The sequence below is a fragment of the Camellia sinensis genome, chromosome 15, assembly GCF_055761805.1.
Source record: "Camellia sinensis isolate YWXY chromosome 15, ASM5576180v1, whole genome shotgun sequence".
Taxonomy (NCBI): domain Eukaryota; kingdom Viridiplantae; phylum Streptophyta; class Magnoliopsida; order Ericales; family Theaceae; genus Camellia; species Camellia sinensis.
Window position 1 is genome coordinate 75,825,417 of NC_138975.1, and position 18,677 is coordinate 75,844,093.

Sequence of the window (18,677 nt, forward strand, 5' to 3'; positions counted from 1 at the left end):
GCAGCATCGCTAATTAAAGCAGAAATTTCAATTGATTCACCAGTACCTTTTTTCTTAAGCATGACGCTCCTTCGGCTCTCTTCCCTTCTGACTTCGGCAAATACTTCGCCAATGGATGGGAGAGGAGGTCTGCCAATAATTCTTCCTCGCACTTCATCGAACTCAATGTTGAGGCCGGCAAGAAACTTGTAAATACGGCTGTCTTCCACAGTTTTCTTGTGGTGGTTGCAGTCGTCAACCGATTTCCATTCGTATGTGTTAGAATTTACCATCACCTACCACCACTACCACCTCACCTACTCCACTAAACCTAACCCACTACACCACTACCACCTCACCTACTCCACTAAACCTAACCCACTACACCACTACCACCATCCACTACACCTACATCTATATAAGGAACCATTTGTAATAGACAGAAAATCAATCAATATTAATCAATAATAAGATCATCAGATACATTTATTCTCTGTAGTTTTCTCTTTATACATATATTTTTACATGGTATCAGAGCAAGGTTAAGATCTTAGTATTTCCCGCTTCACCGGCGGGCGGCAACCTCGCCTTGGCCGCCCGCCGGACCTCAACGTAGTCCCCTAGAATTTTAAACACATACCAGAAAATATTCTTCCTTTGTCATTGTTCCTCCCTCTGTTCTTATGCCGTCTTCTGTATTTGACAATATGAGGTATGAACACCCCAGTTCCATTTCCAGTCCTCATAGATGAGAGCCTTGTCTTCTTTAACTATCTTGTGAAGCTCAGTGCCCAATAACAGAGAATCAACTTCCTCCAAGCTCCAAAGCATTGGAATACAGTCATTCTCCGGCAACAACTGAAGATAACCGAACCAAGGGGACTGGTGTCCCAAGCCCTTCTCGTACACGAGGGCCACCGAGAGCCCCAAATAGCCCTCGAGACCGGCTGTCTCGATCAAATTCCGAGCGCCTGAGGTCTTGATTGTGAGGCACGAATGCTTTCGTGGAGCACTACCACTCGTTCTCTCTCTCTAATCTATGGTAATATCAACAAATCTCTCTTGTCTCGATGGTCATCTGCCAACTTCAAATAAAATACATAAATGCATGTGATCCACTCTATCACAAACAAATAAAATAAATAAATAAATAAGCAAATGAATTAAAAACAAAAACCCAGCTTATCAACTTTCCTTTTCTTTTTATTATTTTACTCCATCTTTTGATTTCACCAGCTACACATGCACAACCACCCACATGCCTTCTCTCTCTCATCTTTTCACTTTCCAACCCACTTTGCATCCACCGCCACTTTCCCCACTTTCTATATTTTATATATATATATATATATATCTTTTTTATTATATATTAAAAAAAAAAACAAAAAAAAAAAACATCATCTCTCCTCCGTTTGATTTCACACTCCATTATTTTTATTTATTTTCTCCAACCCACTTTCCTTATTTCCCCCATCTTTCATTTTTTTGATTTCAAATATATTTTTATTATTTCTTTTCTTTATTTTTCTTTCACATTATTTTTACTCTTTTTCCAATTCCATTCATACCATTTAGCTTTGCACACCAAACCATATTTTATTCATCTCAGGGATCAACCCCGATCACAATTTTACACAAAAAAAAAAAAAAAAAAATACAAACAAACAACCACATTCACAGGTGGGATTTTTTTTCTTCTCTACTCTGCCGCCGGTCTTTTCTTCTTGCCTCCGTCCTGGGCGGCCCTTGCCAGTGTTGCCTCCGTGTGTCCCACTCCACTGGGCATGATCACTACTCCCTGCTCCTCCACTGCAGCATATGGCGGCCCTCCAAATCGGAACATCACAGTAGCCTTCCGCTTCAGCTCCTTATTTTCTGCCTTTAGCACACTTATCTCTGCTCGCGCATCCTTATACATGCGTTGGAGCAGAGCCAGCTGGGAGTTTAACTGCTGCACCTCATTTGCCCTACTCTGCAGCCGGTTCGACAAGTTTGTAACCGCAGTCATGGTTTCCACACATGACTTTAATGTATACTGATTGGCTTCCACATCCGACTGCACTGTCATTCTTTGCTCCACAGACCGCATCGGAAAGTTCAGCGGAGTAAACTCCGGGGCACTCGGTTGAGGTTCCAGTGCCACCGCTCCAGTTCTCTCTCTTGTTGACTCGTTGTGGTCGGGAAAGAGGGTGAGCAGTCCACGGGAAGACGAGGCCATTTTCTGGGCAACAAAGTGTTACAGACTATCTCTCTCAGCACAAGGAACTCTCTTTCTCAGCAACACAAAGGATTTTTCAGAGGTTTCTCTAAGTTTTTCTCTGCCTCAGCCTCTGCCTTCGTCTTGGTTAAATAGCCGAGGCAGCCACGCGCATCGCGCGCCTCTTGACGCCCGACAAACTGGCACGCCTTTTCATGGCACATCTTTTGATAAAGTGGACACGCCTTTTGATGGCACGCCTTTTTATGGATTGGGCACGCCTTTTGATGGTACGCCTTTTTGAAAGATTGGGCACACCTTTTGAGGGTGCGACTTTCTACAAGGGTCCGACAAGACTCTGTAAACTGTCCCGACATAGATTCCGGTTAGTTTCTACAAGGGTCCGACAAGACTCTGTAAACTGTCCCGACATTGTTTCCGGTTAATTTCTACAAGGGTCCGACAAGACTCTGTAAACTGTCCCGACATTGATTCCGGTTAGCTCCTTCATGGGTCCGACAAGACTCTGTAAACTGTCTGCTACAACGGTCCGACATGACCCCGTAAACTGTCTTCTACACCGGTCCGACATGACCCCATAAACTGTCTTCTACAACGGTCCGACATGACCCCGTAAACTGTCTGCTACAACGGTCCGACATGACCCCATAAACTGTCTTCTACAACGGTCCGACATGACCCCCTAAACTGTCCTCTACATGGTTATGACACCCCCATACAGTGTCCTCTACACCGTTATGACACAACCATTCAGTGTCTTCACCAACGGTCTGACACGACCATACAGTGTCTCCTATCCTTTTTTTATTTTTATGTATTTTCTTGTTTTGTTTTTCGCTTCAAACTCAAGTTGGTTAGTTTCTATCCTCCTTGAGTTTGCGGGGGGCTGTTAGAATTTACCATCACCTACCACCACTACCACCTCACCTACTCCACTAAACCTAACCCACTACACCACTACCACCTCACCTACTCCACTAAACCTAACCCACTACACCACTACCACCATCCACTACACCTACATCTATATAAGGAACCATTTGTAATAGACAGAAAATCAATCAATATTAATCAATAATAAGATCATCAGATACATTTATTCTCTGTAGTTTTCTCTTTATACATATATTTTTACAGTATGTGTTGAAGATGTCAAGATCCTGCCACAACCTTTTCAACGAATTGAAATATTTGGTGACGGAATCATCTCCTTGACGAATCTCTCCCAACTTCAAAGTTAATTCGAAAACTTGAGATTGATTTCCTAAGTCAGAATACATCTGACTAACATTATCCCACAATTCTTGTGCAGTAGGATAGCACATGTAATTAGAGCTTATATCCTCCTCCATGGAATTGACCAACCATGTCATAACCATGGAGTTTTCAGCGTCCCAACTGTCGAACAGCGGATCATTAACAGCAGGAGCCTTCTTGTCACCAGTGATGTAACCGATCTTTCCTTGCCCACGGATATACATCCGGACAGATTGTGACCAGCGGAGAAAATTATCACCATTTAGGCGGATGGTGGTGATTTGGACAGAGTGAGAGTTTGATGTTTTCAACGGAATGGCAGCGGCAGGGGTTGAAGTGGTTTCGGACGTGACTTCCGACATGGCTATGACGGTTTTAGGGCTGCTGTGTTTTTTGTAGCTCTGATACCAACTTAGAAAATATGAGGAAGAAGAACTCCGAAAATATGAGGAAGAAGGAATATATTTCTGTTATATTCAAAACTTCTTATTTTACAAGACCAAATGACACTCCTTATATAGGAGATATTACAAACATCATTATAACCCATTATATGCCACTTACATATTATATATTATCACTATCTACCACTATCATATTATATACATGCCACTATCTACCACCAACACCACTATCATATTCTATACATGCCACTATCTACCACCAACACCACTATCATATTCTATACATGCCACTATCTACCACCAACACCACTATCATATTCTATACATGCCACTATCTACCACCAACACCACTATCATATGCCACTATCTTATTATATGCATTAACACAAATTTCCAGCACAAACAATGTAGAGAAACTGGTTTCAGCATATGTGCTCAAGATCAGATGCAGTGAAAGCCAATGATTGCAGAACTTGGGAAATAATATTTCTTAATTCAAGGTGTTGCAAGGATGAATGAAAGATGAAAAACTGATGCGAGTTAAGTTAGTGATGAAGGAGATGTTTTCCCCTGATAAAATAGGTCCCCCCAGATTGAACATGTTAGTGATACAGGATTTATTACACTTCAGTTAGCTCAAAAAAGGGTTTTTTTTGGTAGTGTTGAATTACGTTGGAGCCTTTTCTTGTCCCTTCTTTGTTTTATCGTTGGTGCCATTCATTAGTGATTTTTTCATGCAAGTGGATGTATAGCATATGGGCTTGGGCCTTTTGAGTGTACAGGGTTTTCCCTTTTTGACGCTGTTGTTAATACAACTTTGATGACTTTACTTATCAAAAAAAAAAAAAGATAGAGATTTGCCTTGACTGTGTTCAATCATTCTTTTCACTGAATGTGTGCTTTCTATCTCAAGAAAATCTGACTTTGTAACTGTCTATTTTTCTGTGCAGGTGATGTAATAATGAGTTTGTTCTTGAATGAGCTTTATGGATTTCAGTTAGACAGCCGTCGCTGGTAACCCATCTCATGTTATGTTAACATTATCTGGTTTAGCTTAATTTTGTAATATTCATATTTCATAAAATTTTACAAGATTCGGGCATTTTGGAGATGTGTTGTTTGTGTGGTTCTTTGGGTTTTATGACTACGAAGGAATGTTAGGATTTTTGAGGAGAAAACTCACGAAGTTGAGATCATTTCGGGTAAAATTTGTTATTTGGCTTAGGGTTATTCATAGGAACTGTGGACCTACCCAAACGTCCGATCCGGCTCAATCCAAGAAGAAATGGACGGTTTTGAACTATTGAACGATCGGCTGCGGTTTTGCTACTTCGAATATTACAGATTCATGGTCAGAAGCGGGTAGATCACATACATACACCTGTCTAACCCAACCTGTCCAAATAAAATACTTTTTATACTTTCAAATCTTCAAGGTGTTGAATAGTTTTGGACTTTGGATTTAATACCTTCTCTGACTGAGAGCTTGTATTCCACTAACGCCAATTTTCAAAACCTTTTCTCGCTCTCATACTTTCTAATTCCAACTTCCAAGAGTATATTTCAAATCCTAAAGTACTGATTGCCTCTCATCGTCTCTCTGTTTCGTTTTTCTCTATATACCACCACACCAACACCAATTTCCAGAACCTCTCTAGCTCTCTCTCTCTCTCTCTCTCAATTCCAACTTCCAACAGTAAATTTCAAACCCTAGAAGACAGATGGTCTCCCTTATTATCACTCACTGTCTCGTTTTCTCTCTAAGACTTAAAAGAAAAACGTTTCATCTTTCAATCTCTCTCATCTCTTCGATCTTTCATTTTTCTTGTTCTGTTGGTAGCCAATGATATCCCCTTTCTGTTGGTGGTGCACAATGTTGGCTACTGACGGAGGCAGCGCCAATAAACGATGGTGGCGGTGTTGATGAGCAATTGCAGTGACAGTGGCATAATGAGTCTCCCCTTTCTCCTCATTTTATTTTCTCCATCTTCTTCTCTTACAAAATGTATGTATGTATGCATGTAGGACTCTTATTTATTTGTTTTAAACTTTGAATCTAATTTTTTCCTCCACCCTCTTATCTTTAACAAATTTTTGAAATCGACTGAACTGACCGTCAAATTGGATATTTTGAATCAGTCGATTTCGAATTGTAAGTTAGTTGATAACGGTTGAGTGATTCCTAAACTGATGATGTCGGTTCTGCTAACGGGCCAAGGGTAATCTGATCCGAGCCAACCTGTGAACACCCCTAATAGGACTCCTTTTTGGGTTTTAAGGGTCCTTTATTTTAAGGGGATTCCATTATTTTTAATTTTTAAAGATTGGACTGCTTTTTTTAGAGTGTGAGGTATTTTTTTTTTCTTCTCTCTTGATTTTGGTGGACTTTTTTTGTCCCCCTCTTTCTTATACTTGCTCCCTTTTTTAATAATTTTTTTTTTGGTTGCGAATAAAAAGAAAAATATCTTATTTGGCACTTCTAGGGAGCTTGTGCTATCAAGATTTGTTAAAATTTAATTTATAAAGAGAAATAGAGAATTGTATAGATATTGATTGTATTATTGATTGATATTGATAATTGTTGTTGTGTATATTACAAATGGTGAGTGGCTCATTATATAGGAGAGGGTGAGTGTAGTAGGTGAGGAGTAGGTGAGGAGTAGGTGGTGGTAGGTGATGGTAAATTGGTGGTAGGTGATGGTAAATTTTAACAGCCCCCCGCAAACTCAAGGAGGATAGAAACTAACCAACTTGAGTTTGGAGAGAGTAACAAAACAAGAAAATACATAAAAATAAACTGATAAATAAAATAAAACAGGATAGGAGACACGGTATGGTCGTGTCAGACCGTTGTAGCAGACAGTTTATGGGGTCATGTCGGACCGTTGTAGCAGACAGTTTACGGGGTCATGTCGGACCGTTGTAGCAGGACAGTTTACGAGGTCATGCCGGACCGATGTAGCAGACACTGTGTGGTTGTAGAAGACAGTTTATGGGGTCATGTCGGACCGTTGTAGAAGCTGACCGGAATCAATGTCGGGACAGTTTATGGGATCATGTCGGACCGTTGTAGAAGACAGTTTACGGGGTCATGTCGGACCGTTGTAGCAGACACTGTGTGGTCGTGTCAGACCGATGTAGAAGACAGTTTACGGGGTCATGTCGGACCGTTGTAGAAGCTGACAGCTGACCGGGATCAATGTCGGGACAGTTTACGGGGTCATGTCGGACCGTTAAAAAGTCGCACCCTCAAAAGGTGTGCCCAATCTATCAAAAGGCGTGCCATCAAAAGGCGTGCCCAATTCATCAAAAGGCGTGCCATCAAAAGGTGTGTCCAGGTTGGCGTCGAGCGCCGAGCGGCGCATGATGCGCGTGGCTGCCTTGGCTATTTAACCAAGGTTGATGCTGAGGCTGAGGCAGACAAAAAACTTCTGAAAATCCTCTGAAAAAAACTCTTCCTTTGCTGAGAGAGAAACTCTGTAATACTCTGTAACCAACCCGTCTCTGAAACACTCAGCAACATGGCCTCTTCTTCCCGTCCAGCTACCCAGAACATGGCCTCCTCGTCCCGTGGTCTGCTCACGCTCTTTCCAGAACTGAACGAGTCCACAAGAGAAATAACTAGTGCGGTGGCCAGTGAACCTCAACCAAACACCTCTGGTTTTGCTCCGTTGAACTTTCCGATGCGGTCAGTGGAGCAAAAAATGGCGGTGCAAACTGATATTGAGGCCAATCAGTATACTCTGAAGTCATGTGTGGAAACCATGACTGCGGTCACAAACTTGTCGCACCGGTTGCAGAGCAGGACAAATGAGGTGCAACAGTTAAACTCCCAGCTGGCTCTGCTCCAACGCATGTATAAGGATGCGCGAGCAGAGATAAGTGTGCTAAAGGCTGAAAACAAGGAGCTGAAGCGGAAGGCCACCGTGATGTTTCGATTTGGAGGGCCGCCATATGCTGCAGTGGAGGAGCAGGGAGTAGTGATCATGCCTGGTGGATTAGGAAGCACAGAGGCAGCACCGGTAAGGACCTCCCAGGACGGAGGCAAAAAGAAGAGACCGGCGGCAGAGTAGGTCGGTGGGTGGCCGTCTGCAGAAAAGAAAACAAGTCTTTTGTTGTTGTGTTTGGGTTTGTTTGTTTGTTTGTTTTTTTTTTTTTTTTTTTTTTTTGTGTGTGTAGAATTGTGATCGGGGTTGATTCCTGAGATGAATAAAATATGGTGTGGTGTGCAAAGCGATATGGTATGAATGGAATTTGAAAAAGATTAAAAATAATGCGAAAGAAAAATAAAGAAAGAAATAATAAGAAGATATTTTGAAATCAAAATGAAAGATGGGGGAAATAAGGAAAGTGGTTTGGAGAAAATAAAGAAAAATAATGGATTTTAAAATCAAATGGAGGAGAGAGAGAGAACAAGCCCATGTGAGTAAAAGAGGGATTTAAAGAAAGTGAGGGAGAAAGGAGATTGGGTCACGTGGGTTTCTTGGCCCACTGTTTTGTTAAATCCTGCAATGGTTTTTTTTTTTTTTTTTTAAATACAATATATCTCCCTCATTGGGTGTCCAATTCGGTGGAGACTTATTATGTTAACGGGAGAGTGAGTTGGTGGACTAAGCACTGAGAGAACGAAAAAGGAATAAAAAAAAATTAGAACAACGCTGGTGGAGAAAATCTGTTTGTTGGATTGAAAGAGTGGGTGTAAAGTGAGAGAGAGAGAGTATTTTAATCATTGAGAGAGGAAGTGGGGAATCAATCCTTCATTTGTTTTTTTTTTTTACTCCAAAATGTCGCAGTCTCAGAAACCCATTTCGAAACTAGGGCTCAATACACTCCCCGATCGATTCCGGGACTCGATGACCTTTGACGACGACACCACCACCACCAACAAACCCGATTTCAGAGAACTCGATCTGGGTTCCCCTGTATCGCCCTTGACGACTCGGCGATCTCGGTCTCCAGGCGTAATAGATCCAACAAGGCTTCCAATAACCACTCCGGCGAGCTTTCTGGCTCCGTCGAGAGCTCCCCGAAGTCCGCCGGAAGCTCTCGATGCCGTGGTCCCACAGGTAGTCCAACTTGCTCACATACCTTAGCTTTCCATACAGACCTCCGCTGAAAATGAAGCGGCCAAAGGTGGCGAGGAAGAGCCTGGATTGTAGACCTGGGTGGAGGAAGTAGACAGCCTCCAGATTTTCCCGGACGTTGATCGGAATCGCATCGTAGATCGATCGTAGGGCTGAGATTCCTGGAAAATTCTCGCTCCTTTGAACATCGGTGTGCACGTACAACACAGAAAAAAGGCTTCTCCAGTTTAGGAAAGATATTCTCTTCCAGATACTTCTTCAGAGAGTCAACACTCACAATCCGAGCAGGGAAGAACTTTCCGGTAATACGGAGGATGCTTCGGCCTCGTTTATCTTTGCCTTGGATCTTGAAGACATCAAGCTTCTGGATCAGAAGTTCTTGACCAAATTGAGAGGATTGAGAAGACATGATTTCTTTCTATCTTGCTTCGGTTGAAGAGATGTATGATCATGCTGCTTCTACTAAATATAGAGGGAATCGATTCTAGAGAGAAACGAAAAGCCGTGGAGATTGAGATTGAGACTGAGACTGAGATTGGACATTGTTGCCGATAGAGATATGCTCAGCAAATTAATGGATAACAAGACAAAAGTGTTTATCCGCAAAAAACAGAGAAGATGTGGAAGCGGATGGAATGGGAATGTGTAGAGGTCCGGCGGGCGGCCAAGGCGAGACTGCCGCCCGCCGGTGAAGCAAAATGACTAGGTTGTTAACCTAGCTCTGATACCATGAAAATTTAATGTATAAAGAGAAATAGAGAATTGTATAGATATTGATTGTATTATTGATTGATATTGATAATTGTTGTTGTGTATATTACAAATGGTGAGTGGCTCATTATATAGGAGAGGGTGAGTGTAGTAGGTGAGGAGTAGGTGGTGGTAGGTGATGGTAAATTGGTGGCAGGTGATGGTAAATTTTAACAATTACTAAAAAACGTACACAGAGCAAAATTTAACATTTTCTGAGTACACTCGTAAACATGCATTGAAATTCTTTTAGATCTTTCCATTCCTTCAATTATCAAAAAAAAAAAAAAAAAAAAGATGATTTTTTTGATCCCTTCTTTATTTTTCCCATCTCCTCTTAATCTGCAATATAGGTACCCGTTGGAGCTTCGGAAGGCAAAGTCAACAAAAAATAAGGTATTCTTGTTAGGAAATTTGTAGCATGAATGTATGTGATTATTTTGTCTTGTTTTTACACAAATCATGAATCGTATCGTGAATTGAAATCCTAATGTTATGAATTGTGAATTGAATTGACAATCATTAAGAGTTGATACAAATTATGAAAAAGATCTTAAATAAACGCATATATGAAAAAGAATGAAACAAATTGGTTTTGACATATCATATACAATATTTCTTATATAGGAACATAATTACACCGTCTAATTGGGCAAAACATGGCTTTATATCGAGAGATGTTGGTCTAAATCTCACAAACTATAAAATTATTCAATAACTATAATATAATTGCTCTTGGCATACAAAAAATGGACCTAAGAACCCTATATAAAAGGTAATAAGAAGAAATAATTAAGTAAAAAACAGTTATTTTAAAATCTAAAATACTTTAAAAGTGGCGTATGATTATTGCTCAAAAAAAGATTTTTTTTTTTTAAATTTTAAATTTTCGTTTTTGGTGGAATCATGGGTTTGACTAACCTGACCCATGTAGTATTGAACCGTATTTATTTTACTAAAATAGCAATAGATAATTTACGAGTGTAAGTTACTTTAACCTTAAGCATCTTTAGAAGACACATTATGACATTTTGGAAGGGGGAAAAAAAGAAGAAATAAAGATTAAGAACATGTTAGATCTGATGGGATGCTATTAAAAACTCTATGATCACTAAAATAACAACAAATCATATAAAAGTATTGATTATTTTCTCACTAAATACTCGTAGAAGTTGTATCATGTTATTTTCACTAAAAAAGAGCTAAAAAAAAGGGGTCAAAATTCATCAGACACAATAGTTTCAAGAATTGCATGAATCATAAAAAGTGAATCGAATCATGAATCGATTGTGTATTGATTTTGATAAATCACAAATCGAATTCGTGTATCGAATCGTAATTCGTATGATTCTGACAAAGAGGTTTGTAGTAGTACCTATGTTATTTTTATTTTAACGAATGTCGTTGTTGTATGTGTCATTCTATATACATATATATTTTTAATTTTTTTTTTCTTTTTGTTTGAATATATAAATTGTTGCCTTGTCCAACTTGAATTAAACTTCAATTTTTTTTTTTTTAAATTATTCTTTTTCTTTTCAAAATTTTGAACAGATTAGTAGTAAGTCGTTAATGCAAGAAATAAAATAATATTATATGGTTGCATGTTGGATTGTTTTCAGTTGAAAAAGAGTTCAGACGAGAAACCTAACACTGCTGCTGTTGATGATAAAATAAGTCCAATGGAGCTGGATAAGTGTGAAAATGACAAAGATGAGGATTTGGAGTACAATGAAGAAGTGGATGTGGAGAGCAACATTGATGATATTTCTCTTGATCTAGAAAGAACCATGACTGTTGATGATGAGAGGGTGGCTACTACATCTGATGGAAAGCCTTCTGAACCTAGTTCCAAATATTCTTTGCAAAGTTCTGTTTCGTCGGAGGTTTGTTATATTGGATGGAAATGATTATCTTGGGATTTTCATTCAATCATTCATTTTTAATGTTGTGTCACTTGCAGGTAGTGAAGCCATGTGGACGTATCAATTCCTGCATGGCTGTGGGAAGAGATACTCTTTTTATTTATGGGGGCATGATGGAAGTAAAGGATCGAGAAATTACGCTTGATGATTTGTATACACTTAATCTCAGCAAACTTGATGAATGGAAGTGCATCATACCGGTTTGTCCAATTGTTTCTCTCATAAAGTATAGTTGCTTGTGTTTTGCTAGATCAAAAAGTACTTAGGTTGATTATCCTTGTATGTTGTACTCTATAAAGTGGATGATTTACTGGATTTATTTCAGGTCATTCTTTCCTGTATATAGGCACACATAAAAACAATGAAACAACTTATATTTCACTGCTATGCATATTTGAAGAATTAAAAACTCATTGATTTGTCCGTACATACAACAGTTCAAGATAATGTGTGATGATCCATAATATCACTTTAAACCACTTACCATATTCACACTTGTTCAAAAACATTTTGCTTCACGGGCCATCTTTGGATTGGACACCTTAAGAATTCTCTGTGGATCTGATAATCTTTTGCTCTGATTTCAATCAAGTCACTTTATTTTTGCTGCTTTATGAGGATGCCTATCCTAATCTGGACCTTAATCATTCTCTTTTCCACTGGTAAATGATCGGCAAAACTGACGCCTTTAATGTTAAATTCTTATTGTTTTGAGTAGACAGGCTAAACAAAATTTCATTAGAGGGTTGAGTGCCCTGATGTTCAGCATTACTAATTTTTACTCGATCATTGCATGCAAGATTTTTGAATCACTATTTCGTTTCTGTACGGTTTTGAAATCAATTGGATGTAATGTATGGTTGTATCTATCTAATTAGTGTTCGTTCCTATTAGATTTTTGAACTTGTGATGGGAACATTTTTCATTTGGTAAAGAGTGGTGAGCTCATCATTGCGGACTGTTGGCTGAGGCAGACTCTTAACTTGCACCTTAACATTGAACCTAAGTAGCATAGATAATGGACACAGCGACATGTCGATTTTCAAAAAATACAAGACACGACATGCGTGGAACATGTTAATTTTTTGTATTTTTACCAATTTATTATATATCATATATATGAATAATTTATTCAAGGTTAAATTACACTTATCTTCCATAAGGTTTGAAGAAAATACATAAATGCCCACAGTTTTGGCATAGTTATATTGACCTGCCTTTTAGTAAGGCTAAAGAGATTGAAACTAATGCAGATGTTGTGAAGAGACAAAGATAAATAAGGTAAAATATATATATTTAGTGTAAATGAGATGACAACATTTTTCTATTTATAGGACAAACGATTTTCAAATGAAAAAGGGGCCAAGTGTTATGTGAATTAAAATCTTTAGGGACCCAATATAATTATGCCAAACTTGCGAGGCTTCTTACTGTATGTTTTCCAAACCTTAGGGTAGGTTAGTGTAATTTGACCTTTATTCAATTACATTAAAAAGTTTTATATTTCATAACTTAAATATCAAGAAGTCATTCATATGACAATTACATTCTAAAGAACAAAATAATTATAAAGTATTGTAATACACATGATGTATCCATTTTATAAATGCTCCAAACTATATTTACAGTGCATAAATTGTGTTATGAAGAATGTAAAACATTGTTATTATAAAGGGATTCATCATATAGGACATGTTCGAAGAGTTCAAGAAGTGTTTGTGAAGTGTCGGTGAAGTGCTTGATATTATGAATTTTATTTTTTAATTAAGGCACATTGAAGGAGTGCTGGAGACACTTTTAAGAGTGTCAGTGTCCGATACACACTTCCTCTGCAGAAGAGTCTATGCTTCTCAGCACTGAACTGTTCATGAAGATTCAAGATCCATCTATAACTTTCTGGTGCATGCATATGAGTTCATACCTGGGGCCAATGACCTCCTGGCAGCACTATTGACATAGTTTCAGACTTTGCACGAATTTGACTTTTTGTAGTTTTAAATTTAGGTACTATGCTGATTGGTCTATAAATTTCATAATAAGACTTAGGTCTTTTTGTTTTGTTTTGTTTTTTTTCAGAGTGCAATAGAGGCAGTAACTAACCTATATGCATTTTATTTTAAGTACTATTTATTTTTTGTAGCCGACCCCATTTGATGGGACTTAAGATTTGGTTTGGTTTGGTACTATTTATTTTTTGTGGGAAGTGGGGAGAGGGTTGTTAAAGTCACTAGACCTTGTGAAGCATATAAAACTTATTCATGTTTCCCAAATACAAGGTCAATTGAAACTGAAATTACACTGCTGAAATGCCATGTTCTTTTGAATTTACGTTACTGTTCAGGTTTCCACAATGTAGACTTTGCTAATTTTGTACATTGAATATGTTTCATGTCGTCCAAAATTAAAAGTTGTTGCAAACATCATCTTATTCATGGTACATATAGCTACCTAAATTTTGTATCCCTGAAGATAAATTTTCTCTTGTTATTAACACAGGCATCTGAATCTGAATGGATAGAAACCTCAGAGGGTGAAGATGAGGATGAAGATGAAGACGAAAGTGAAGATGAACAATCTGGTTGTGAAGATGACAGTGATGAGACTGATGATGATGATGATGATGATGATGTGAGTGTTTTTTTAGTTCCAAGTTTCCACAAGAATACATGCCTTAGTTAATTTGATATTCTCTCTCTGTTGGGTGGGTGGGTGGGTGGGGTGGAGGTGTTTTATGTGTCAAAACTTATATTTAAAACCAACAATACTACACACTCAAAAAAATTACCCAGAAAAGTACCAGATTAGTACATCTATGGATCACAATCATTCTAGGTGTGACCCACATCTCACCAACTTTAAACCTACACCATCCGCCTCATTTTCGGGGTAACTTTCGGGGCAAACTTTTATGGTACATAGCATTTTTTCATTCAAAACTGGACATGCCGCTGACTTATGTTAAAATTTGCCTTTCCCATTTTGTCAATTTGTTCAATTTGGTTAAGAACATCCTGTATGTCCTACATGACTGTCATTGATAGTCATGTGGGTTAATCTTTTTGTGTCATCTTTGGGATGTGATGATCATCTTTATAGGTGCCAAAAGCAAACTAACTTGGTGAGTTGATACACCGATAGGAATTGATGCTTCTTATGATGGTGATATTCCTATAAGAACCAATGCAAGATAAGTGGGACTCTTATTCTATGTTGATTTTATGTAACACACCCACACAAAAATGGAGAGAGAGAGAGAGACGCCGATGTACATGCTTTTTTTCTTTTATTTTATTTTAGAATAATCATGAAGTTCTCTTAGTTTTTTTTTTTTTAATATTCTGTTCTGAACTTGTCTATGTGAAGGCTAAGAATAGTGTTCCTGGATCACTTGAATTGGGAGATGCTGTGGCTATACTTAAGGGTGGGGGAAAAAGTGTTCGGAGGAAAGAGAAGCGGGCCAGGATAGAGCAGATCAGAGCCAATCTTGGGCTCTCCGATTCACAGAGAACACCAATGGTACTCCTTTTATTCTTTGTAGATATGACTCTAAAATAAAAGAATCTTCACTTTCCAATTCTTGAAGCTTGAACGAGTGTATATATGTCAGGAACTCTTTGGACAAGGGATTGGAATCTTATTTGCGCTTTGCAGAATTTAGCTACTCTGCATTTGTACCTAAATATAGCTTTAGTCTTCTTTTTGAATCATGTTTCTTTTTATCACCCTTTGAATTGATTGCTTGTGTTGTACCTTTTTTTTTTGAAGCCTGGAGAATCCTTGAAGGACTTCTACAAGCGCACAAATTTGTACTGGCAAATGGCAGCGTATGAACACACTCAACATACTGGGAAGGTTTGTTCTCTTTCATAACAGTAACTGGATATTTCCATAGCTGTGGACTAATCTGCTTCTCTCTCTCTCTCTCTCAATTCTTAACACCTTGGTGAAATAGCAAATCTGTGTCAGCCAGTTTGGCTATCTAGTCTAAGATTTTGTTGTTCGGCTCCCAGAGTTGGGCTGATTGAATTGGTTGCTTGTTCGGTTAGTTCCCAGTTGATGAGAATCTCAGCCCACATAAATGGAAAACATTCCTGGAGAACGTGAAAAAATGAAAAATGGACAACGTTATTTAAGATTTTTCCTTTTCCTCAGAGAATTCTTGACTAATCCAAACACTTGAAATGCTTCAAGTAGGAATCTTATTGCTGGCTACGGGATTCCTGATAATGTGCATCCCACCCTTTCTCTTTCATTGCTGCCATTGCCGAAAAGTAGATATTCAAAATGCTAAACTAGTTTGTTTAGTGGGTCCAGAAACGTGTCCTGAATCTTGTAAATTTACAATCAGGTTGTGTTTAATCTTCCTAATGCATTTCTTAGCACAGCGTACTGAACCTACCTATTTCGGAATATCCCACCTCCAGTATACGTTAATCCAATGCTTACTATTAAAAAAGAAAAAAAAATAATCTTAATCCTATGAATATTTAATGTTAATCCTGTTCAAACCAAATTGAGCTCAACCCGCATGCAGTGTATGATCCTCTTTCCATCTGGGCACCAAATGATGCCCTTGTGGATAGCAGTGGCTGGGGTGGCCTTTCCGGAAAATGGTAGGTACTGATATGGCTAGAGAACTACCAAATAGGGAGATGGTGAGAGATTAGACAACCTTAGAATAGAGGGGAGGGTAGTGGAGAGGTCATGCCATAGGCCGGAGATGGAGAAGGTGATGGAGGTGATGATACCTTATAGAGGGTAACTGAACCATGGAGGGCAGCTTACCTTTGCACAGGTGGCTTATCCAATGGAGGTATCCTAACTTTTATGCATCCTAGGATCAGACCTTGGAGTTTGTATCATGGGTGCTACAGAGATATTATTATGCTATCTCAGGGTTGTATCATGGAGGGTCTCTCCAATGTTGGCTATGATACGATCTCCGTCTAGGGTTGGTCAAGGTGCAGATCCCCTCCAGAGAGGCATTCTGACAGATCCGTAGCATATGTTGAATTAGGACACAAAATTTGAAAAAATTGGCTTTAAGCTTCATCAAGGCTATGCATGACTTGTTATGGCTTGTCGAAAGCAATTGTAGAACCCTATGTATCAAATTTTTATTGATTTCTGTTGAAATAATAGTATCAATATATAAAAGGGTTTATTACACTTTTTTACCCTTGAACTGTCGTCAAATTGTCTACTTAGTTCCTAAACTATTGATTGAGTCTACTAAGTCTCTAAAGTATATAACTCAAAATCTATTTAGTCTCTAAACTATCAATTGGATTTATTAAGTCCCTAAAACATGTAATCAAACCTATTTAGTCCTTGAAAGAATTAAAAAAATAAAATATAAATCCATAAGTATTTTAAATTAATAAAAAGACCTCTCCTTAGTTAAGATTTTATTCAAAAAAAAAAAAAAAATCTTAAATTTTTACTTTGTCCTAAAAGTTTTTTGTTTTGCTTTGTGTTTAAATTAACATCAGAACTTGGTTTTTTGGCCTTACCAATAAAATTATACGAGTATTAGATATATTGAAGAAGTAGAATTAAATAATTTAAGTAAGAACACTTCGCTACAAATAATAATAGAACAAACTAATACATTATTTAAGTTATAAATAGAATTTAACGAAAAACTTAAAGACAATCAATTAGAAATTGTAAACAAAATTCTTCATATAATACTAGATAAAGGCAATCTAGTAGCCATTGTAGAAGATAGAATAAAATTTTAGGGTTTTTTTTAAATAAAATTTTCACTAGGTAGGGTCTTTTACTAATTTGTAATACTTATCGGTTTATATTTTATTTTTGTAATTCTTTCATGGACTAAATAGATTTGAATTAAAAAATTTAGGGACTTCATAAATTCAATCGATAGTTTAGGGACTAAGTAGACTTTGATTTATATATTTCAGAGGTTTAAAGAAGTTTAGATTTGGAGATTTATTGAACGTGGGTGATATATATTGACCAGTGTGATTTCTTTTCCATAAAATCTAATCTAGTTTTTGAATGACTGACTTGACCAATATATTTAGAACTGCAGTTGGTTTAAGAAATGTTCTCACCCTGCTAGCTACCCTCTGTAATCCTCTACGATCTTCTTATTCTCTAATTTCAAAAGATGAATTTAAGTATTGCCTTATAAGTGTATCCTACCTACTGTTTGTAATATTTTTGTTGTGGGCCAACACAGGAGCTACGTAAAGATGGTTTTGACCTTGCCGTTGCTCGATACAAGGAGCTGAAACCAATCCTTGATGAGGTAAAACCTTTGCGTTTAAGCCCTGAGGGCTTTTCAGCTGCTGAAAAAGAATCAAAACATATAAAGATTTTACATTGAGATATATCTTTTTGTTTGTGCGTGTTTACGCACGTACTGCAGTTGGCCATTTTAGAGGCGGAGCAGAAGGCTGAAGAGGAAGAAGGGCCTGAAAGTAGTAGTCTGAGAACGAGAGGCAACAAGAAAAACAAACATTTAGCATCAAAGTAGTTTTAAGAGCTTTTTAAACGTTTGCCATCAATAGAGATGTAAAGTAATTCAGTTGGTTTAGTTGTAATATTAAGTTAATAATTATTATTTAAATGGATAAACACAAACACAAAGAAGTGCACACGCTCGCATACACGCGCGCGCTCACAAACACTCGAATGCTTCACTTTTTCGTTTCTTTTTCTGAGCCATTGCTGTGCTTTAAACTCTCTAGCCAATTTGCTTGTTCTGATTTTGTTTAAAATTTGAATTTAGGTCTTTTTCTGTTTTTGTTTTTGTGAAGTATAAGAACATCAAATATTCCTCATTGCATGTGCTATTCAACAGCATTGTTTCATTTCAGCCCTAATATGGATTTAATACGTCAAGAGCTTTGATTTTCTATCAAGTTTGTCTGAAAGAGGTTTTCGCAAATAAAAATTTGTTGCAAAGCTTGGTACTTTTGGGGAAACACAAAGTAGGAGGAATAATTTTGGTTTGCGAAAACCTCTTTCAGACAAAGTTGATAGAAAATCAAAGCTTGGTACTTTTGGGGAAACACAAAGTAGGAGGAAT

General features: G+C 37.9%; 1 protein-coding gene across 3 annotated transcripts in view; it reads left to right on the forward strand.

Moving 5' to 3' along the window:
* LOC114317461 (Galactose oxidase/kelch repeat superfamily protein) overlaps positions 1–18,439 on the forward strand; it is a 48,339-nt gene extending 29,900 nt beyond the window's left edge. Inside the window, exons 12-20 of one of the 3 annotated variants that reach the window (XM_082909153.1) lie at positions 4,809–4,872; positions 10,046–10,088; positions 11,315–11,578; positions 11,656–11,817; positions 14,114–14,245; positions 14,981–15,133; positions 15,383–15,469; positions 17,826–17,894; positions 18,015–18,439. In XM_082909153.1, the coding sequence (XP_082765279.1) occupies positions 4,809–4,872; positions 10,046–10,088; positions 11,315–11,578; positions 11,656–11,817; positions 14,114–14,245; positions 14,981–15,133; positions 15,383–15,469; positions 17,826–17,894; positions 18,015–18,122 (1,082 nt within the window). In that variant the 3' untranslated portion in view covers positions 18,123–18,439. The remainder of the gene's footprint in view (positions 1–4,808; positions 4,873–10,045; positions 10,089–11,314; positions 11,579–11,655; positions 11,818–14,113; positions 14,246–14,980; positions 15,134–15,382; positions 15,470–17,825; positions 17,895–18,014) is intronic. The other 2 variants (XM_082909154.1, XM_082909155.1) reach the window with 2 other exon arrangements.
* Positions 18,440–18,677: the final 238 nt, after the last annotated feature.